Raw genomic sequence first — 24,232 nt, 5'->3', positions numbered from 1 at the left:
GGGTTGAGATGGCACCAGGCTGGCCTCCATCTGGAGAGTAGGCGAGGAGAAACCCCGGGAGGTGAAGAGGCCTGTGCTCCTGCTATAAAACAATTGACCCGTCACCTGCTTAGTGATTAAGGATACAGACCCCCCCAGTATCAAAGGGAGAAAGTTGACACTGGGAGGGAGACACCCAGAACTGATTTAGGGAGGGGTCAGGGACCCCTGAGCACAACAAACTTCAAAGACATTAAGGGGTATAACCATGAGAGCTGAAACCCATGAACGTTGGAATGAAACAGAAATGGATTGAGACTGAAAAGGTTTGGACCCATTTTGTGGTCAAGAGGAACCTCTGCTAAGGAAGGAGCAACTGAAAAGACTGCTGGGGAAAGACCAATCCTTGCTTCGTGATCTGGGGCTGGTCTACAGTTTTCTGTTCTAACCAAGGAAGAGGCTGTTGGGACTGTGCTTGGGGGTGTTGGGTCCCCCTGCTTGATGAAGACTGTGCTTTCTGCTGTGTCTTGTAACCCCAAGGTGAGCTGGCTCTCTGTATGGAAACACAGGAACATAAAAGTTTCCGGAGAAGTTTCAAGTGACTTGGTGGGTGCGTGTTGTGGCAGCTTGAGACCCTCGGAACGTGTGCTCTGTGATCTTGGACACACAGAGGAGAAGCGAGACTCAGATGCGCTTGGTGCGTGTCGTGGTGCACAGGAGGCGTTAGTAAAGAGCACCTGGTCAACGTGTGCACCGAAGCTGCAGTTAGTCTTGGACGCGCTTGATTCGTGTTGTGGTGCACCGCAGATATTAGTAAAGAATGCCTGGTTAGCGTGTGCACCGAAGCTCGAGTGAGACTTGAATGTGCAGGGTGCGTGTCATGGTGCACCGCAGGCGCTGGCGAGGAGCTCCTGGTTGGCCTGTGCATCGAAGCTGGAGTGAGTCTAGGACGCGCAGGGTGCGCGTTGTGGTGCACAGGAGGTGTTGGTGAGGAGCGCCTGACCAATGTGTGCATCGGACGTGGAGTTAGTCTCGGACGCACAGGGTGCATGTTGGGGTGCATCGAAGGCATTGGTAAAGAGCGCCTGGTCATCAAGTGCACTAGAAGAGAAGTGAGGCTCGGACACGGTGAGCATGACGAGGTACGGACGAAGGCGTTGGTGAAGAGCGCCTGGGTATCAGGGCACCGGAGTTGGAGTAAGTCTCAGTGAAGCAGCGTGTGTGCTTTGGTGCAAACTGGGACTGTGGGTGTGATTGGCTGATCATCGTGTGCACCGGAAGAAAGTGAGTCTCTGCAGCGCGGTGGCCGTGTCTTGGTGCCAAATGAGACCACAGGAAAGAGTGCCTGGTGAGCACGCACTCGATGTCGACGTGAAGTCCCATCAACGTTGTGTGTGGCTTTGTGCCAGAGGAGACCCGGAGGGTGCTGTTGTGAACGCGCCCCCAGAGTAAAAGTAATCTTAGGGGCGTGGGGTACGTTTTACCTGCGGCCGCCTGAGACCTTCCAAACAGTCTTGGCCCGACCGGCAGCCCTGGAGGAGCTGAGCTGCCAGGCCGAGCCACTGAGGCCAGTTGAGAGTTCTGCACGGAAGGCCCAGTTTGAGGGAGGAGGAAAGTGGGGCTGCGCCCCAGTTAACGTGGATTACTACCTGGGCAGGGTGCGGGCCCGGAGGGACACTCTCTCCGCCTCTCAGTCCTAACGACGTGAGCCTTTGATTCGGCTCAGAGTGGGGGCCATACTAATGAAAGGAGTGGCAGTACAGGGGCCAGAGAAATAATCTGTACTCTGAGTCATCGTTGAGCCGTGTGGGGGTGGTGGCATATGTTATTGAAGAGGCGGATTGTCGCAAAACACATTGCCAATACTGCTGCTAACGAACTGCCAGACATTAATATTGCATAACGAAGTACACGATTGTAGGGCTACGCATTGCATTATTTCTCCCTTGCCAAGTACATGATTGTAGCAGCCCGCCTTGCATTATTTCTTCATTGCAAAGTAGAGGATTGTCGTTACACACTGCATTATTCCTTAATTGCAAAATACATGATTGAAGCGGCGCACATTGCATTAGTTCTTCATTGCAAAGTACGTGATTGAGGTGTGACGCATTGCATTATTCCTTCATTGCGCAGTACATTAATGTAGCGGTAGGCATTGCATTATTTCTCTCATCGCAGGTACCAGGGTGCATCATTATGCATTGTATTATATCTCCGTGGCCCAGCACAGGATTATATTGTTATGCAGTGCACTATTGTTTGTCCATATTACCCTTCATTCTATGTTGGCTTATGTATCGTGTGTTCTGATCGTATATCTTTTTGTATAAAGTTTATACTCGTTTTTATCAAACTAGTGTGGAGTCCATTTGTGGTGTCACCAGGGGGTTGCAGTGGGCGTGGTTGCACATACTGAACACTTGTGCCTTGGCGATAGCCCTGCTCACCCCCCTCAGTAGCTTGGCACGAGCAGCCAGGCCTATCTCAAATGGTGTCCTAACTTGGCCTAATGTTGAGTGGGAAGCCACCGGGTCTAGCTTTTGAGGACAGCAGTGCGGGACTGGGACTCCGGCTTCCAACAAGAGGTAAAGGCAGAAAAACATAAGCAAATATCCCTGACCAGTACATCCATAGTGCACAGTGTAGTAAACATGATCTTCACTGTTCCTCTCTGGCTAGACAATACTACATACTTATGACATCATAGAATGCCAGGGTGCCTCTCTAGTTGATTGTACCTCTCTATTCCCTGTTGTGGCAGTTGGTCACCTGAGGCTGAGCTACCAACAGCGAGCTCCTGGTGGGGTTTCCTATCTACTTACATTATTAAGTAATCTATCTGTCTAACCTGGAAGGAACCTGAATAAAGGATCTTAACCTATCAAGTGGACTCCTGGTCTTCCTTTACTACAGTTTGGCGACGTTTCTTAAGAAGGATGAACCTCTGCGTGCACTGAGGAGAAAGGACAACTAAGGAACTCAAGGATAAGGAACTAAAGACTTTGTCTACTCTCGAACTCAAATTGAAACCCAAAGGTAATGCCCCAGCCAACCCCACCAGTGTCCGTTTCACCTTCTGGACAGCCTGCAATCTGGGTGCGTGTTACCTGTTGAGCCTGCCACCTGGGCGTTTCTTTTTGTCTTGCCTGCTGTCACCTTGCTTCTGTTGGAAAAGTTAACCCTTCCCTGAGGTCTACGCTGTTTTTCTATTTGGCCTCCATTCAGTTTGGGAAGTGTCAAGTGTTGACAGAATCTGGCTATTTAAGTGTGTGGTCGTTTTACAGCTCGAGGAACAAATGCTGTGAACGTTTTCAAGGTCTGTACAAACAAGGTTCATTGACTCTGGCTGTGACTGACGTGCGTGTTTGAGGAGACTGCACTGAAGGAGAGTTTTGCCGGTCAGTGGAAGACACTACTAATCTTTAATTCAACCCCTGCCTCTAAAAAACAGGTGAGCCGCTGTGCGCGATTGAGGAGGCTAGACAGAGACAGAGTTTTGCCGGTCAGTGGGGGGCACTAATAATTGGCAGTTCAACCACTGCGAGCCCCGCACGCGCTCTCCATGCACAGAGTCTTACCTGGCTCGTGCTGCCTGCACCGTCGACCGTTGGTCACAAGCGGTCTTTCCGCCTTCTTGCCTGCTGTCCATCTGATGACGTCCATGGAATCCTTCTTGAGTTGGTGAACGGAGATTCTCCTATGACGCCAGTGTTATCTTTGGAGACACGCTCCTTACGTCGCTACGAGCGACGTGGCGGCCATTTTGGGTTTGTTGGGTTACCATGGCAACAGTGTACTGCGTGAGGCAGCGTCCTGTCATCAACATATGACTTTAGCGTTTAAGCTAGAAGGTTGACTGTGGTAAACGTGCTTTGTTCAAACTATTGTTTTTTTTACAAGTTCAGTGTTGGAGTTTCACACGAGCGTACTTGGAACTTCATTTTCGCCGAGGTGCGATGCCAAGGTGTCCGATCTTCCTGGTCTTTCTTGCTCCTTTCACCATGCTCCTGTCGAAGTTCGAGTTTTGTTGCTTATGTGACCAGTGGCAAGGACTTTGCCTCTCGAGGGACTATGGCTCCGGGAGCAGTGTTACCAACACTGCATCAACCTACAAGTCTTCTACTGGGACACAGCAAGTTGAATTAATGTATATCCTTTTTAGTAAATGGTCTGTGCATTTGGATCCCGGGTGAGAGGTCGCTCACCGGAGATAATATCATTATTTATTAATATATTTGTGTTACAGTTATTTCATGAATGCATTAGAGTTAACACTGTTTTTTTTTCCAGGAATGTGGTGTGTTTTTGATATAGCAAATCTGTTATGCTCATATGAAAATTCTATATTCTACGTTAGAGATATAGTAAGGTGTCTTTAGGTGCTAATACTATGAGTTGTCTGTATTCTAAGTTAGGGATGTAATTTGGTGTTTTTTTTTTTGGGTAGTCCATGCCCGTCCATATCATTTTAATTAGTACCCTGAGGTATTTTTGTGTGGGTAGTCCATGCCCGTGTTTTTGGTGTGAGTATTCTGTACCATGTACTTGGTGTTTAAAGGTAGTATTTACTCCACCTCTTGTCCCAGGGCTATAGTCTTTACTCTATGCTGTACCCTCTCATAGGGACGTTGGTGTCTATGGTGGTCTATGTCTTGGTTGGTTGTTCGGGGATGTTGATGGGTAGTCAACACCCATAGTAGGTTCCATAAGTATTTATGGCTAGTCCATGCCCCTTTTCCCAGAGATTTTGTTGTTTGCTCTGCGGTGTACCCTTTTTCAGGGGAGGTTATGTGTTTTTTTTTTTTGGTAGTCAACGCCCAAATTAGATTTTTAAGTGTTAATGGCTACTCCATGCCTTGTTCCCAGAGATATTTAGTCTGCTCTGCGGTGTACCCTATCCAGGGGAAACTTTGTTTTTTTTTTGGGTAGTCAATGCCCATGCTGTCCTGCAGTGTAAACATGCTGTCCTGCAGAGTACCCTTCTCAGGTTCAAAGTCTCCTGTTATTGGTAAAGATTGTGTTTACACTATGTGTTATCTTAGTCTACCTTCTTGTTGCTACTGGCCAGGGCTTCATTTAGTTAAGATTCGAGTTACATTCTTGTCATACATTAGGTGTTGACATTTCTTCATCAAGGGTTGTGTTGAGGGTTGTCTTCGTTTGTCTTAAAACCTCGCTCTTTTGTTAAGGAGAGGGGTTGTGGTGTATTATGCCATAATTCTGATGTCATAATGCTGAATCTTTGTTCTTTTCTCGAATAACAATACCTCATGTCAAAGTCATCTTTTATTGTACACTACTACTTTTCGTTGTTCTAAAATGTGTACTTCCTTGCTGTTTGAGACATATGAGGTATTGTTACTGATTATTCCTTTGTTCTGATATTACTGTATAAAGAGAGAGGATATGTAGTAAACATGATCTTCACTGTTCCTCTCTGGCTAGACAATACTACATACTTATGACATCATAGAATGCCAGGGTGCCTCTCTAGTTGATTGTACCTCTCTATTCCCTGTTGTGGCAGTTGGTCACCTGAGGCTGAGCTACCAACAGCGAGCTCCTGGTGGGGTTTCCTATCTACTTACATTATTAAGTAATCTATCTGTCTAACCTGGAAGGAACCTGAATAAAGGATCTTAACCTATCAAGTGGACTCCTGGTCTTCCTTTACTACACACAGCCCATTGACTCCAGGTGTAGGAACCAGGAGGTGAAGTTTGGGTATTTTTCATCCTCTGGGTGGCAAACAGATGTATCTGTGGAGTTCTTCATCATTAGAAGTATCGGATTAGGACTTTATTTATTAGATTTTCCATTTGTGGACTTCTTGGTGTGGCCTAAGTAGGCATTGTAGGTCACTGCCCACCCTTGGGAGGTACTCCACTATCAAGGGGATGCAGTGTCGGAGGGCCCAAAGCTAAATAGTTTGATCCAGAATGGAAAGGTGGAGAGAGCAGGTGTTACATCTGTAGATAGGGCATTCCTTTCATGCCTGTTTGGACTAGTCATCCCTTGCCTTGTGGAGGGCCGAACAGCCTGTGGCGGCCATTTCCCAAGGAAGCTCGAAGGGTGGGGGCCGGTTTTGTTACTGGGAGCCGGTTTTCCAGCAGTGCTGCAATATCAGTCCCCAGTAACTGAAGCAGCAGTGCCCTCCCCCCGCCCAACCGATAGGGCATAGGGGAGGCAGGAGGGTATGTTGGGAGGGGCTGGTCCCACAAAATTGTCAGGGCTGATTTGGGTTCCAAGTCCGGCCCTGGGCTTGTGTCTAAGAGGACAACCTCTTTGAGGGCTTGGATGATTGCTAGGAATTTCAGATAGTTTATGTGGTATCCCTGCTGCTGCAGGGTCCACAACACTTTTACTGCTGCGAGATTGAGTTGTGCCTCACATCCTGCTTGTTATACATCCAAGGCAATGGTGATCTGTGGTAAAGGGTATTTAAAAACCAGCCCTGAAACAAGTTGTTGCTGTTCTGCCACTGCAGACAGTAATGAACATTGGCCTTTAACACCACATCATCTGAAACTCCGCTTGAGATCATTGTGCTGTAAGGAACTTCTGAAGCAGAGACATATGCATCCTGGCATGGGGCACTGTAGCAATATACAAGGCTATCATGCGAAAAGTCACATAACTGTTCTGACTGGTAGATGGTGATTTAGCTGAAGAAGAGAGACAAGCTGTTGGAAATCCATGACTCCTTATTGGCTGCCTGCTACCGAACTGAGCAGACCATAAAAAGGGTTGAATCTTCAGTTAGAAGAGATGTGATTTGGTAATAATGATGGTAATGTAGTAGAGATAACGGTTTATGTATGAGCAAGGATTTGTCGTTAGCTTGAGCTCTTCATCACCCAATCATCCACATTGGGGATAACATTCTCTGGGAAAATATAGAGTTAAGGCAAGCGCCGAAGAGTGCCTCGATCCTTGAGCCCAAGTTGTTGCATCCGAACCGGATAGAAGAAAAAAGGAAAAAAAAAATATTGAGTCATACCATGCGCAATGCAGACATAAGGATGAGTCACCATATACCTCATGACTTGAGAGAATTCTTAAAAGAAAAACAAGTTACAAACATCCAAGTGCAACACCAAATGAGGAGTATGCAGAGGATGTGTATCCACAGCAACACATGCTATGAACAAAGATGTATAGGAATGTCATGATACAGGTGAGAGAAATGTTTCTATAATGAAGAGCATGTGTAGAAAGTGACAAGTTATTGATGATTCGATTTTGCAATGGAATGAACATCTTAAGGCTAGGGAGAGTGAGTTTAAGAAAATAATTAGGCATGTAATTTGGCTAGGCAGAAGGTTGCTGAAACAGATCCCTAGTCATGGGTTGGTAATCCAGCAGCTGACCAAGTGAGGTCCCTAAGAATGTGAATTTGAGCCAGTGGCCTTCTAAAGACACATGCTGAGTGGGTTCATAGAGGAAGGTTGGAAGATAAGTAGCTGAAGGTAATAGGTTTGAGGTGCGTATGCTGTGCCCGTAAGGCATGTACATGCCATAAAAAGTCATAATTGGCTTTGCCAAGTTCTCTTGCCCAGTAGCACCAGGGAGTGAGTGCAGAAAAAAGTATCTGGAAAAAAAGATACTGAAATAACTATATGTATATTTTTATTCCTGTTTCGATACCATGGTAGGGTGGCATACAAATGTAAAGGAGAGACTGGATACTACTGCTTGGGGCAAAAGGCTGACTAGCCATGCTCCTATTCATTCCTAGTCCCAATATGCATTGCTCAGCAGAACCTCAAATTAAGAATCTGTACAGATCAGGCTTGTCCTATACTCAAGCCCTCTTTCCTGCTTCTGTATCTACCAATGTGTGTAAGAGTCATTAATCGATTTTCCAAAGACAGGGCTCATGAAAAAGTAAATTTTTATTTTTTCCATCTGTCTCCCGCAAGTAACTCAAAATCAGAAAACATGAAATAATTTTAAACTAGTACTTTCTGACCGTAGATCTGACAGTTACTTCTAAACCTAGAGCTAATACAGGAGAAAAGTGGTTTGATGCAGAATGCTCTAGTGCTCATCGTAATTTAGTTTGAGCACTAAAAACTAACCCAAGAGATGGGGATCAAATTACTACCCTTAGGAAAGTATATAAAACAGCTGTACACACACGAAAGGGGGAAATTAAAAATGAAGCCTTGAATGCCCTATTGACCGTGGAAATACTTAAGGACAGCTCTAAATTCTGGGCGATTGTTAATACTCCCCTTTTCTCGAGTCTCGAGAATGCTTGCATGGAAACTAATATCTCAGAGGAACAGTGGTTAACACATTTTGAGAAAATTTATGGTTCGGGTGAGGAGCAGGGCCCTTTTTCAGTTGTAGATATAACTGGTGATCACCGTTTGTTGGCTTTTAACGAAGAGGAGATAGAAAAGGCCATAGTAGAGACATCGAGTAATAAGGCACCGGGCCCAGGTTGTGTACCCGCAGATATGTATAAAGGTGAACCCAAATTTTGGGCCGGGATCCTAGCAAATGTATTTAATGCCTCTGTACAGTAGGGGTTTCCGGCATTGTGGTCCAGGTCGATTATTATCCCAATATTTAACAAGCATTTACAATGCAATGGTTTTGCCTTTGTTAAAGTTAGAGCTATTGGCATTGCTCTTTACATTATTTTTATTTATGTTTTTTTTAACATAAATAAATGGCATTGTCATTTACAATGCCACTAGCTTTATCTCTCGCAAATGACACACACAAACACACACAGAGCCCCCCCCCACACTCACCCCCACACAGAGCCCCCCACACACAGCCACACAGAGCCCCCCACACAGAGCCACACAGAGCCCCCCACACACACAGCCACACAAAGCTTCCTACAAACACAGCCACACAGAGCCCTCCACACACACCCACACAGCACAAGCAGGCAACAGGGGCACACGCAACAGGGGCACGAAAACGGAGGCACAAGCAGGCAACAGGGGCACACGGAGGCACAAGCAGGCAACAGGGGCACAACGCTGGAGCCTCGCAGGCTCTGACCCAAAGCACTGTCCCAGAGCCCCTCTGGGCTCTAATCACAATGTGGCACCTTCTTGAGCCTCTCTGGGCTCATAAAACCAAAGTGGGCGCCTCGAGCCTTCTCTGGGCTCGCAAGGCACAAATACGGGGTTGTCGGAGTCCCTCCTCGGGGGACTCAGAAAGATAATGGCCACAAGAGCCTTCTAGGCTCTAAAGCAACACTTGCGATAAAGGTGCCCCCGGGGAGCCTTCGCGGCTCGAAACAAATGCCCCCACGATGGAGCCTCGACCGGCTCAGAATATAAAAATGCCCTTTCCTCACTGGGGTGATAGTTGGAGCGGCCCGCCTGCAACGGGGCCACTCTGGGCACATCAACCTGCCCACGGCACTCCCCTACGCATAGGAGCGACCCGGAGCCCGCCCGCACTCACCGGTTGTCTGAGGCGGCGGCGGCTCCTCTCCGCTGGGCTCTTCTGGGTGACGGTGGCAGGGCTCTCTCCTCGGGAGAGCCTCGCCGGAGGACGGTTCCTTCTTCCCGGCAGGAGCGCGGGGTGGCCTCCCGTCCGCTTCCTGGTTTCTCCTCACTCCAGCAGCCAATCACCGCGCAGGTCGCCCGGCGAGCCTCCCGCAGCCTGAACCATGGCAGCGCGGCTCCCGGGTGACGTCAGCGGTGGTAAATATAAAGCGAGGTGGGCTCTCGCTAGAGGGGCATGGAAATCGGCAAACTAGCGTAGTGGCCTCCCGCGCCGCCTGCTCTTCACGCAAAATGTGGGCCAATGCCGGGTGGGCACCGGCTGTGCACAAAAAGCGCTCAGGGGGAAGCACAGCGCTTCGGACTGACTGACTGCCTGCCTCTATACCGGCCATCGCACAGGAGCAGGAAGGCGGGTGCCCTCAATCCCGGACCAGATTCGGGGCCGTTCCCGAGAAGAGGCTTTCGGCTGACGTAGCCAAAAGCCAAAAATTCTCAGGAACGCCCCCGAATCTGGTCCGAGATTGACGGACAGTTACCTCTCCCAATGGCTAGCCTCCATTTATGGAGCTAGCCAATGGGAAGAGGGGGCGGAGACCCGACGCCACATACAACTCATAAGGTTTTTTGGCGCATGCGTACTTCGTACGCATCGCCAGTCAAAACCTAAAAAACCACAAACACCCCCCTCCCCCGTATAATATTTGTATTTTTTTAAAATTATTTTTAACAGTACCTATAAACACCTAACTTGAATAATAATCTCGAAAGCATGGTGGGGGCATGAATGTGCAACATTCGCATAAAACAAGCCACTGTGTCCCATTCGGGAGTCTTACATTGATAGGTGCAGACTCCAACACAAGTGAGAGACCTCATTTAATTGAGAAATCCCACATTAGATTGAAGAAAAGGGGAATTCATCATGTGAGATTAATTGAACCTAAAAAGAAGAAAAGTGACATACACCGTCAGTCTATAAAGACTTCTACCCTGGAGAATATAAGCACTTGATTACCAACAGATTTCCTCATCGACGCCGAATGGGTAAAACCCTTCGAGAACGCTTTACTCCGGCAGCCCCGGGTTCACCTCTAAAATAGGCGCATCAGATGTATTAGCTATGTTTTAGGAGGTTGGTCAATGGCTCCAGAGAAGGAGGAAGGCTTCTTTTAATCTCCCCCCCCTCAAATATCTGACACGAGTTAGGTTAAAACAATAAAGATAGCCTCCTCAAACTAAATCCATACATTTGAGCAAAGAGAGGGAGGGGGCTGGCTGTGCTTTAGGGAGACCAGAAAAGCCTGGTTTCGGATCAGAAAAAAAAAAAAAAAACCACAACACTCACGATGTAATGGAAATTAAAACTGTTTGCCACAATACTTTTCCTTGTTTCACTAAGCAGTTTCGAAAGGAATAAAAAAATAGATCAGTAAGCCGATGGAAGAGGCAAGTCAAGGCAATAGTTGATTAGGTCCAGAGGGAGGAGAGGACGGCAAATTAACAGAGCAGCAGGCAAGAGAAAAACACGATGGAACGCAAGCGCCTCTGCAAACACACAGAACACTAGCCAGGGATACAATACAGCACCCACCAGCAACAGATTCGCCCTCTGGTGCCACAATAAAAGGCTTTTGCCCAGTGCTTGAAATGGAAAAATAAAAGTGCAGGTACTCCGTTCCAGAGTACCTGCTTGTTTCTGAGAAGTGCCTGTACTCTACAATTAAAGGTATTGCATTTCTTTTGAGAAGTGCCGGTACTCTCCTCAAAATAAAAAAAGTGGAAAGTACCGGCCAATTTAAAGCACTGCTTTTGCCACAGAACATGAAGGATCGTACAACACTGCTGGACGAACTGCGCTGCCTCAGGACGCTTCTGTGTGGAGCGAGTGTGACCAATGATCAAAAAAAGGTTAGCTCTGGGCTTTTTCTCTGATGGCTAAAGGGGTTGGCGACATTGAAGGTCATAGGGTTTGCTTCCCCTCGAGGGGTCACTGAATTGCAAAGCACCAGCTTGTTTTTTGAGATCAAGCAATTTTGTGGTCCTGGAAGGCTTTCGTTAGAGGTGCGTAAAGGATACAACAGTGCAGGTTGTGGAGATAACTTAATACCGTTCCTCATATTTATTTCTGGTCGAGGTAGGAAACCTTAAGGTGATCGGAGTATGGAGAGGAATATAGTGGTCATGGTGGACTCTTAATCGGATTTCTGCTTTATTACCAGCTATGCTGCAGCATTGTGGAAGAGGGAGATCACTTTGTGCGAGACGAATAAGCGTAGAGTCTGGAGTTCGTGGTTTCTTGTTGGGCCAGCATATGGGCATCTACTTTTTTCAGGGGATGGTGGAAGCAGATACTTAAGACAACTGTCGGAGTGACGGAGATGTAAATTACACATGACTGGACTCGAATTGAAGAGGCCCATCTGTAATTAAGACAACTAAAGAAAAAAATGTAAAGCATGGGAAGTAAGGAGTCAGACTATTTGCGTTTCAGTGGGACGAGGCCATCTGTAGTGCTGAAGGGCCCGGTGGAGATCTAAAAATACTAACGGACTCTTCCCTTCATTCCTTCAAAAGGTGCTGTGCCTGGCTTGAAGAATTCAGGGTCTGTGTCAAGTCTAGTGGTGAATAGGCTGTGAATTCTCAGCCCTCTGGGGGCCCGGCAAAGTTTTAGAAGTTCGCTTTCAATTCCAGCTAAAAATAATACATTAATGGTTATATTTATATCCCACCAACCAGATCAAATTAGCTCTAGGAGCTTGTATAGTCATTACCCGGGACAATGGCCCGGACTTAAAACCACCTGGGAAGAATGATCCACTAAGCGAGCCCTGGTGTGGACTCCCAACTTCCATGAGTCTTAGTGAGTGCTCAGCCCACAAACCTACTGGGTGGGTGGGGCAGCCAACTTTCTGGTCAAAGACTTAAGAAGTTATCTTAGGCCTATCATCTCTGAAATGTGTACGATTAACAAAACCACTTTGTGTTACCACACTGTAACAAGCATTGCAAAACAATAAAGACGCCTGGCTTAATCCTCAATTCTTGCACTGCCAGATTTAAGTGGACATGAGCGCCTCCTAAATTTATCAGTGCTTACTCACAAGAGTTCAGTTGGTGCATCAGAGCAAAAAAATGCCCAGTAATGTTAATTTCCCAACATCTGCTCGGAGTTCACTCCCACAGGACAGCAGAGGACCACTGGAGACGGAACTGCCCGTACTTGAGCAGGATTTTTGTTTTCTCAATAGACAAAAAATAATTAAATTGCACCACAGGCCAGCAGGTCAACCTCCTCCAAACTTTATCTTTCAAAGATAGGCGTTGACTGGAATTCCCAGCAGAGCAAGCTGCAATGAATCACAGTGCCCAAGCGAGAATGTGCTAATGTCAGGGTTGCTTGAATTTGATGCTGTTTCCTGGTACTTACAATGAACCAGCATATATGTATTCGAAGCCTAGTCACAAGTCATCTTTACTGGGCCATAGCCACATAGGAGCTTGAGCCATTTATACCCTCCGCAAGAATTCTTCAGAAGCTGTAATGAATCTGCCTTCACTAAAGGGTCCTATTTATGTAAATACCCCAGAATCTGATCCATTTGAATAAAATAAGCCAATAGTTTGCCTTATGCTTGCAAATGGAAGTAGCCATGGAATCTACAGACTCGTAGGGAGTGACAAACAATGGCCAAGTAATAGCTCAAACTATTGTTCCAAACACATGACAGACGCCCCTCCCAGGTGCTGCACCAGAAGCGTCGCCTGACGGACCCAGGAGCAGCGGTGTGGCCCAGTGGCTAACTTGCCAACTAGAGCTAAGAGCACTGCGGTTCTATCAAGACTTTCCCATCGGGCAAAGTTGAGTGGCCCTCACGATCACATGCCTTGTGCCAGAGATCGCTCATATGGCAATAGTTTGAGCACCTAAAAACTATGATAATAATCATAAGTCTGAGTGGCGACTCGGTGTGTGAGTGGATCTACTCCAGGAGCCAGTGTTGAACCGTGTGAGTACAGGTACACTTCCCAACAAGTCCACTCAGCCTGCAGAAGTTGATCAAATGAGTCCCACTGAGCCAGATCCAAGAAACCGCTTAGGAGGAGAATCGAATAGAACATTATATTCAGGATACTCAAACTCCCAGTAACAAGAAGAAACCAAACAAGGACTGACAGAGCCAATAGGTCGGGCGTTGGCTGTAGACATTTTGCTTTTGCCAAAGCCAATTTTGTTTGGGACTGTATCCCTTTATACAACAAAATACTGTTTGAAAACAGGCAGTCTAAAATCCTCTCTATATACCATGTAGTAGCAAGGCAACGCAAATTGTGAAGACTACGGACCAGAAACAAACGTACGTGCTCCTCACACAGCTTAATAGACTACTTTGCACCTGGTCCACCAACTCCAGTCATAAAACTAAATAAAACAAAAAACTACAAACTGGCCAACGTACATAAAATGCCGCTAGACTCGCCAGACCCAAGTCTGTGCTACTAAAGTGCCACCCACCTGCCATGACAATGTTATGCAATCAGCAAAGAACACATTGAAATACTTTACTGAAAGTGAGAGAAAAGGAAAACTGAACATTATGTACCATGTGCCAGTGCGTCACGAAACAAATTCTGGGCAAAATTTGGCACTCTGGCAAGATGCAACACTGCCCCAGTAAGGAACAACCTTTGTCTGCCAACTGAACCTGTACATTACAGCTCGGTGGGTGGCGTTACCTTTCCCCAAACTCAACTTCACTCCTTTTATCGACCTTGGAAGGATTGAAGGTTAGTCAGACTCCGCACGCAAAAATAGGACCAGAAACCTCCATGGCGGCAGTACGGCTGCATTAATGTTAATTTACTCTTCAGAGCTTAGCGGTTTCCGACCTTAAACTGTATTCCTAGGAAAATCTCCCCTGTTAAGAAAAGGAGGGCAATTCAAACACTTATTAGAGTACTCGATAACAACCGAGGGCTCCTTTAAAAGGGTCCTTTGAAGGGCGCGCCACGCTTGTGCTCATAAAATAAACATTGGGACCAGGGCACCGGCCAGTATTGGTTTTCCTCAATAGGTAATCAGATACCAAGCCGAGGAATGTAAATGGCCGATCTCCAGCTAACAGAAACTTGGAAGGTGCTCAGGTATCGCCTGAAAAACGAGTTCAGTGAGGCAACAGGCACTGGAGCAGGTCTATTTACCGCCAAGACAATGAACAGGCAGGCCTCAGAAGGAATGTGGTCCGGCCGGTGGAAACGGCAGCTGCTGCTTCTGCAACAGGTGATGTTATCTTTATTGTCCGAGAAACCGAGCCAGTCACTGCAGTCACGAACAGGCCGCGGCTCACGTCGTCACCGGCTGCGCAGCACGAACACCTGCCCGCGGAGAGCACCACCCCTCCCCCCAGGGGCGCGTGACCTGCAGCAATCCCGTCTATTTACTACTCCCGTAATCACCTATGCAAACAGGCGCGATTCAGGTGTCGGACTTCCGATTTTGAGGCTTTAAAATTGCATTATTTAGCTGCTCCCTGCCTAGAATTAACCGATCAGCAATTCTTAGTCAATGGGCAAAATAAATTCCCCCGATTTGTATTTCAAAATATGGATGTGTAGCCGACAGATCTTAGGCTAGGTCAGCAAAGTTAAAATCCAAGTATTCTAACTCGACAACGTGCACGATCTAGGCAGTGGCGTAATGAAACTTGAAAAGGGGGGGGGCTGTAAACATGTAGGGTCAGAATATAAAAATGCCCTTTCCTCACTGGGGTGATAGTTGGAGCGGCCCGCCTGCAACGGGGCCGCTCTGGGCACATCAACCTGCCCACGGCACTCCCCTACGCATAGGAGCGACCCGGAGCCCGCCCGCACTCACCGGTTGTCTGAGGCGGCGGCGGCTCCTCTCCGCTGGGCTCTTCTGGGTGACGGTGGCAGGGCTCTCTCCTCGGGAGAGCCTCGCCGGAGGACGGTTCCTTCTTCTTCCCGGCAGGAGCGCGGGGTGGCCTCCCGTCCGCTTCCTGGTTTCTCCTCACTCCAGCAGCCAATCACCGCGCAGGTCGCCCGGCGAGCCTCCCGCAGCCTGAACCAATGGCAGCGCGGCTCCCGGGTGACGTCAGCGGTGGTTCCCTCGGCTTCTCCGCGGCCCCGGGGCTGCGGCGGTGATTTTCACGGGCAAAACGGCTGTGCACAAAAAGCGCTCAGGGGGAAGCACAGCGCTTCGGACTGACTGACTGCCTGCCACTATACCGGCCATGGCACAGGAGCAGGAAGGCGGGTGCCCTCAATCCCAGACCAGATTCGGGGGCGTTCCCGAGAAGAGGCTTTCGGCTGACGTAGCCAAAAGCCAAAAATTCTCGGGAACGCCCCCGAATCTGGTCCGAGATTGACGGACAGTTACCTCTCCCAATGGCTAGCCTCCATTTATGGAGCTAGCCAATGGGAAGAGGGGGCGGAGACCCGACGCCACATACAACTCATAACGTTTTTTGGCGCATGCGTACTTCGTACGCATCGCCAGTCAAAACCTAAAAAGGGTCAGAGGGGGGACCCACGGTGCTATAGACCAATATCTTTAATCGACTGCTGTTAAAATTTTAGGCAAAGTGATCTTGGAGAAACTTTCTGACTGGGTTAACGAGAAGGGGATTTGATCTAATCTCCAATACGGTTTCAGGCAGGGCCGTAGTACCATGGACCAGTGCCTCAACTTATATTTATTGATCAACAAATATACTGTAGCAAAGAAAGGTTCTTTGCACATGGCTTTTATGGACCTTACTTCAGCCTTCGACCTGGTCAATAGATCTAAACTGTGGTCCATTTTATTAGATTTAGGAATTGATCCATGTGTGGTTCATTTTTTAGCTGAACTACATAGGGATCTTACAGCAGCGGTTAAAGTTACCCGGGATGGCAAATGCACGAGTCACTTTGAGGCGGGGAGAGGCGTTCGGCAGAGGTGCATAATGGCACCCCTACTTTTTACACTTTATATAAATGCCATAGAAAAAAACCTTGGTTAAGGCTAGTCCGGATACGCCACGTGTAAGGGGCAGGATTATTCCTGTCCTCCTATACGCGGACGATGCTGTGCTTCTTTCCCGCACGGCTATAGGCCTCCAGAGATTATTAGATGCATTTGGAGCGCTTATGAAATCACTGGACTTGGTTGTAAATATGTCCAAATCTCTTGTTATGACAGCTGGATGCCATAACAGGAAAGTCAAACCTTTTTTCTGTAATGGGGCTGTTGTATCTAAAGTGTCTTCCTTCACATACCTGGGGGTGTTATTTGATGACAGAGGGTCCTGGGTTCCCCAATTTAGAGCAAAGAAAAACGCTGTGGTTAGATCAACATCAGCCTTAGTGGGGATCTCACAGCGGTTGGGAGCACGGCCCTTTGATGAAATACTTGCTATTTATAGATCCAAATGTCTGGCAATCACTACATATGGCGCTGCCATTTGGGGCTATAAATATCTACGAGGAGTATAGTTGGCTGAAAAGAAGTTTCTACGCACCCTCTTGTCGGTATCCCAATCTACCCTAACTTTTTCCACTCATCAGGAATTAGGCCTGGGTTATGTGACTGACCAGCTGAGATTGGCCCGCTAGTTTGTTGGATTAAACCTTGGCTAAATCCCGAGAGAACATTGAATCATCAAATCCTAAGGGATTGTATTGCCCTAGACGAGGCTAGGAGAATTCCATGGCTGTCATACATTAAACTTATGTTTTACAAACTGGGGCAGATTGACATCTATAACAACCCAGATGGGAAAGGAAGAAGTAAAATGGGTAAGATCAGTTTCTGAATTTACTAATGATGGAGAGGGACACACTTTTTATTAAATGCCTCCCCTTTGATTGAACATTATTTAAGAATTGTGACCAAACCATATCATTGATGGCTGTTGACAAGGTTCCGCTTTAACTTAATCCATTTTTCGCTGGGGAACCTTTCTGGATGGTGTAAACCAGAAGAGATAGTAGTGTGTCAATGTGAGGATTGTTCTTTACAAGATACACTGCATTTCATCATGTTCTGTGGATTTTATGACTCCATTTGAAGGCGGTTTTTAGTTCCTCTCTTGAGAGGAAAGGGTTTTCAACAAGTTAGACCAGCTTTATTAGATCTCCAAATGCTAGATGATGTATGGTCCATTTTTAATATTGCCAGTTTTTTGGTTGCTGCTGTGCGGTTAAGGAAAAAAAGATTTCCTAATGCTATTATGGTATGAATTATTTTAGAGCTGTAGTAAATTTGATCTATGTCTATTTTTATTAATTTTGAGACCCTGGTGAATTTTATAATATTGGATGACATCTTTGACTTTTTTAAATATGGTGCCTCCCTGATGTAAATAATTGTGATTTTAATGTAGGTTTCTTACTTTGTATGATTTTAACTAATCGAATAAAGTGGTTTGACTGACTGACTTAATTTGAACTATTGGAGTTATCTTGCTGAATGCATAACAGCATCCACAAATTATTCTGTCTTTTCAAAAGTATCATATTGACCTGTAAAGCTCTTTGACACTGTTGGCCAATTTAACACCCCTTGTGCTTAACAGCACTCCTTCACCTCTCTACTGGTTGTTGAAAGGCATGGAGATAGCATATTCTTCAAAGTGAAAGGAGGGATTTTGGAGAATTATTTTCAAACAGTTTTTAGGTATGGAAATACCCATAAGACCTGGCTCTAAAATCACTATAACAGATAGCGCAAAGTTGAGAAGCCAGACCATCCATTATCTATAGAAGAAAACAATCTAAAACTCAGGATCTACTGAAACAGCATATGAGCACTGAAGGCAGGCTCGGTAGTTCGATAAACAACAGAAAGATCAGTGATGGCATCTTTACAGATGTTTTTACATGAGAGAGGAGACTGCTTCTGCCTCTCTCCCACAATCATACTGCAGCAAAGAGGTCATAATGAAGCAAGATGAATAGGACAAACGAGGGTCATGCCCTGCATATGGTAATGACAGTGGAGAGGAGAAGAAGGTGGGGTTTTCAGCCTAAGTGTCTGCATACCAATAAACAGTGACCACAGCAGGGGTTATCAACAATTGCTTGGTTAAAGTAGTTCTTATGAGCCTACAGACAAATTAGACCAGCAGAAGCAAGGAGACATGAAATAAATCCAACTGATATACAATCCTCAGAGGCTTTCATCTAAAAACTCAATCGTAGGGAAGGCCTTGTGGGCTAAAACCCTCACCACTAATTTCAGAGAATACCTTCTCCTTCCAACTACTACAAACCTTATAGGGCCCCTTTGATGGATTACCAAAAATGGTAGCAAGAGGCACAAGCTCATAACCCCTGCTGAGATTCAACCATGATTTGGGTATCAATCAACTTCAAGAAATGTGTTCCACATGTACGTTTCAATTGCATTGTGCAGGCATTTCTTAGCGTTGATCATGCTATCTTTTTCTACAAATGTAACTTTTTGCAGAACAAACAACTGGGTATGACTGACTTGTATGTTTAAAACCTGTCGCTATCCTCCCTGTAGTCTTTTATGGTAAGAGCCTGACATTTCTATCAGACAAATTTGAGCAGTATGCGCGAGACAACACCTCAGATCAAAGCGCAAGCTGGAGTGCATTTTCAAGACAGATGACTACTTAAGGTGCAAGGAACTACACTTTGGAATTCCCAACTTTTTCACCTAAAAGCAGAGGCCAATCTGTTTCGTTTTGGACGTCCCTAGTAAATCATGGTCAGCTTTTTTAGTCGATTCGTTAATCTCTCAGTAAGCATGTCAATTTGAGTCATTCTATAGTGCCAGAAGGCTAAGTAATAGAAGTGACATTTGCACTATACTCCTCCCCTCCCCCCCCCCCCTCAAAAAACGAGAAAATGTGGAGGTATACTAGTGAACAACGCTTAACCTGTTCTGAAGTGTCAAACAGCAGACCTCCTGCAAAGGTTAATTTAAGACTGCAGGCAATGTGACGCAAAGAAGAAATGAAAATGGCATAAAGCACATGACTATTTTTTTTAACAAAACTTCAATTACAAAAAAGTATATACCTTCACACTCAAGTAATCAGAATGATTGTGTGAGCTGGGCAATATTTAAGTAACAGGTCAAGTGATTAGTCAGACATCTACAAAAGAGAGAATAGGGTGCAAGTGATAAATTGGAGTCTCAAAGAAATGCAGTCTTAAAACAAACAGTGGTGTGAACCAGCAAGGTGTGTGAAGCAGAGAGAATGCAACTGTTACAAGTTGCACTAAACACAAAGACAACAGCATTCATCAGAAGGCTAAGAAAGCCTATAAATATTCCTTGTTATTTGTAGACATCTTTGTGTACATCACACAGACTAATATACAACAGAGATTTCAAAGAAACTAATATTGTTCCAGTTTCTTATCCAAAATTCTAATTATACATAAAGTTAGAAAACTAAATTCCAGACAATTTATTATTATTATTATTATTATTGAATTTTATACCGCGCACGGTTACCCTGAGGCATCCCAGCGCCTATAGAGACCAAGAGCAGACTGCTAATAGAGAACAGGGGAGCTACCATTATTCTGGAAAAAGATACGTTTTCAGATGAATTTAAATTCTTCCATAAATGCGAATTGAAGATTGTAGTATGTAGTTTTATCAATTTAGCATCTTAAACCACTCAAATATGTAGCATCTCTATAGTCTTTACTTTTTAAAGACTGAACTCTACGAATTTAATAAACACAATCTTACTTCCTCAATCACATCTTCAGTTTGACTCCACAAGTTAGTGGCTTCCAGGTACTTCCCTTTGTTTATGGCATCCATGACTTCATTTGCAATTTCAGTGACCTCGCCCAGGCCTTCATCATCAAGAAGAGACTGAAATACAATACAATCACGGCACTAAAATGAATACAAAGTAATCGCTTACTGCAATACTTCACAGGAGAGTTAAAACCTTATTGACACACACATTCTATGTTGTTAAAATGTGCTCAAAATACGACCAACATGCTTAATGTTTTTCTATTTAAAAGATTTCAGCAAGCGGAGTATATAGGAAATGTAAGTAAAAGAACTAGTCATAATTCTGACAAAGAAGACTTTTTTCTTAAAGCTTTACAGTGCAAACCTGCCATCATTACATTCGAGGCAAAAGTAGAACTATCCTTCACCTATTTAAAATTAAAAACCGGATATAAAAAGTTATTAGGCTGTACTACTAATTCTACCATGTAGGTAAATACATATTATTTTGACACGCATTAGTTATCTTAAGGCTCAAAGACCTTTTTGAAAATGTTCTGCCACTTTAATACATCAACCGCATTTTGTTCCCAAATTATCACCATCATTACATAGAACTATATCAACTAATGAAAATAATCTATCAATACATCGTTATTTTCTTTTTACTAACCAGCGGAGCCACTTTGTGTTTTTACATTCAAACATACAGCAACCAATAGTCAACAGTAAACCCTGGTTCCGAGCTCAGCCACAAAGCAATTATTTCCCCACTACAAGTAGGTTACAGCAGTTATAAATAATCAGTTTGAATGGGAGCACCACCCATACCGTTATCCAGCATCTTTCGAGCTGGGATACAGTTTACAATTGAGGGTACAATATAAAAAGTTCTCATGTGATGCCTCAATGGGATCTCTCATCTGATTTAGCAAATACATTTCTCTACACAGGCATCCATATTGCGTATGATAACCCCCCATTCAAACTCTGGGATCTACATAGTGTGTCAATTTCCGAATATGGTGTGTCTTTTTTAGTCCCTCTGCCACATGAGCAAAGGTAGAGTGGTGAGAGCCTTCCACGCCATAGCGATGAGTCTCTTTGCAAGTCTCCAGGCGAAGTCTATGAATCTGCACAGATCGTTCATCCTCTGTGTGTACTATCAGACCTAAAAGACATGGTAGCGACTCTTTCGGTACCATCCTATCAGTTTGATCTGCCGCACATTCTAGCACTCTCCACCAAAAATGTTGTATGTTATAGCTCATTGCCATACCTTATAGAAAAATTCATCTTGACACCTGTACATCTTCGGAGAGACCGTTAACAGGCCTGGGTGCATACGACCTATGATTTTCAGGGTCAGATACATGTGGTGGATGCAGTTGAATTAAGTGTATTTTGGTGTGGCATTTCTCATAACCCAAATATCTTTCCCAGTTTTGTCTTAGAAAAGACTTAATTATAGAGTTCTCCCACCATTTTTTAAGGAACACCAACCGAATGCTGCATTACTGCAATTGCCATCCTGCCCATATCAGGACTCAAAAGCATGTGCAGCTTTTACGAAGTGCTAGGTACCTCATGAAATTTTCCACAGTTCTGGCTAATTTTCAATAGCGCAGTCCTATTATGCAAACAACCCGTTGTCAAAGAAGTAATTCCAGTTCAGGTTCGCTTTAGCATAGGGCATATTTTATAAGAAATAGCTAGGCTTACACAATAGGATCGGAGATAATTAAGTGCATCATTGGCATATAAAAGTATAATGTGTAAGCTACCATCCATCGGGGCCTCTCCTCCCCAGCAGACATGATGGCAGGTCCACAGCAAGTGCAAAGATGATGGAAAATAATGAGCACCCTGACTAGTACCCTTCCCTGCATTTATCTTCACTGAGATCACTCTGCTCCTATAGGCCCTTTCTGCATTCTTCCTGCCTTAGCACCCTCGTCATGCTGGTGGTTTTGATGTACTACATTTGATACAACTACTATTTCTCTGGCAGCCTGTTCCTTGGTGGGTCTGCCTACATGCTCCTATTAGATCACCTTCTTCTTTGCGATGGCCATCCAGAGTCATGCTTGTCTGTTGTGACAACATCCCTGTTGGACTCCGGCAATGCCCAGGCCTCTGTTGTGGTCAAGAAGAAGCAGACTTTATCCCCATCTATCAGTCAGAGTTTAGTGCATACGTGCATAACATACATCTAATTGATGCAGTAATTTGTTTTAACTAGATAAACTATTCCCTTTTCCTCTGAACATCTGTATGCAGTCCATAAGTAAGTTTCCTTTATTGTTCTCCGTAGTCCAGAGTTATTTCTTTCTTGAGACTTTAACAATGTGATCTCTATCACAATAGTTGAATAGTCTCGCCACTACTGGTCTGGGAGGGGCTACCAGGGACGGACCACAGGAGGGTACCCTGTGCGCCTGATCCACAGAGAAAAAAGGGAGATACTTTACTTTCAGCACTGTTTGGGCCAGCCAGTGCTCAAGAAACCGTTCCATGCTCAGCCCTTCAGCTCATTCCAGCAAGCCTGCAATTCTTATATTGCTACGACATGAGCGGCTTTCTCCGTCACCCGCCTACATTTTAAGAAATCACACTTCTTTTTGGACTTTAGGTTGGGTCTGCATATCTTTCACAGATTGTCTTATTGCAGTCACATTTGGTTCTCCGCCCTCTACTTTTATTTCTTATGATCTGCTAGAAGCAATCCCACTTCCACTGTAACTGCATCAATCTAAGGTTCAGTGTTGGATTTAATGTCCATATACTAAGATTTTGTCAAACTTGCCAGTGTTCCTGCAGGGTCTTCTACGTATGGCTAAAGGGGGCCTTCACATCATCACTATTTGCGCATTATGTTAACCCATCATCAGGCAAACCACCAGCATTGTAATTATTTGGCTTCACCATGGTGAGTTCCTTACGAGGTCCACCTTTACTCTACCAGCCACGTGTCTGACTGCCAGACCCATTTAGTTGTAGAGTCAGTGTGCAATAGGTCTCCCTCTCCTATGACAAACCTCTCAGTGGTACTCCATCAGTTAAGAGATCGAGGAGGAGCGGATTATTAATGTGGTGAGAGTGACCTCATTAATTTGATAGGCTGAATGTGGTGTTTTGCATCAAGTCAACCTAGCCTTTGAGGTATTTCATACAGGATGATCAAGCTTCCACTTTGATATGCCCATCGCTCTTTATACGTATTCTGAATAGGATCAGTATTGGCTATGGGGGAAGAGTAGTAATGGACTCAGAAGTAATTATGTTCAGGCTGATCTAACGAACAGTGGCGAAATCTCCCTCCCCATTTGATACAAGTCTGTAATTCGACGCAGCCATCAGGGACCCATGGAGGGCGAAACAATCATCTTAAACCCCAACATGTATTTCCATCATCATTTTCTTACATAGAGGTGGGAGCCATTATAGCTCCAATCTACCTGCAACACCAGCTGCATTATACTCCTCGTTGCAATAGCTATTGACTTGCCAGTCACCTTTGCCATACCAGGCATAGCGGACTCCATCAAAGTTCAAGCACAATTCTGCAAACTGATTAAAGTGAATGGGTACAGGGGAACACAATGACCTTTTCTGTGATTCATGCACAGTCTCCAATCTCAGGACTACCCAGCAGAAGAAGGTAGCTCACATCCGCTGACAATCTGTATGGTGCACAACTGCATCAGTTTCCAGCAATCCTCCTCCAAGGAGTCTCAGCTTGCAGCCTTCTCTCACCACTCAGTAACGCAGTCCATGGTGTCCCCTCTGTTCGTATGCCATACCGCCAGCAACTCCCCTCCCCCCGCAGCTCCTAAAAACTGGCCATAACAGTCACTCCACATGGGCCTGCTGCCAGCAAGTGGAATGAATCACATCAAGCGATGAAACGATAACTGAGGGGGGTCTAACTTTCAGCAGGATAGGTTTATTAGGGTGATCTGTCTGGAGCTCACACAAATGCGTCTCACACTGTGTCCATCTTAGCCATGTCCACTTAAAACATCAACCCCATAAGTAAAAA

General features: G+C 45.4%; 1 protein-coding gene across 2 annotated transcripts in view; it reads right to left on the bottom strand.

Annotated features, from left to right (window-relative positions):
- SCPEP1 (serine carboxypeptidase 1) overlaps nt 1–24,232 on the bottom strand; it is a 218,211-nt gene that overhangs the window by 134,247 nt on the left and 59,732 nt on the right. Inside the window, exon 8 of one of the 2 annotated variants that reach the window (XM_086930879.1) lies at nt 20,194–20,322. The exons of the other annotated variant lie outside the window; for it this stretch is intronic. Coding sequence (XP_086787005.1) covers nt 20,194–20,322 — 129 coding nt within the window. The remainder of the gene's footprint in view (nt 1–20,193; nt 20,323–24,232) is intronic. 2 annotated transcript variants of the gene reach the window in all.

Source organism: Lissotriton vulgaris, chromosome 7 (genome assembly GCF_964263255.1).
Source record: "Lissotriton vulgaris chromosome 7, aLisVul1.2, whole genome shotgun sequence".
Classification (NCBI taxonomy): Eukaryota; Metazoa; Chordata; class Amphibia; order Caudata; family Salamandridae; genus Lissotriton; species Lissotriton vulgaris.
The sequence above is the reverse complement of the archived record's forward strand: the minus strand, read 5'-3'. Positions and strand labels throughout refer to the sequence as shown.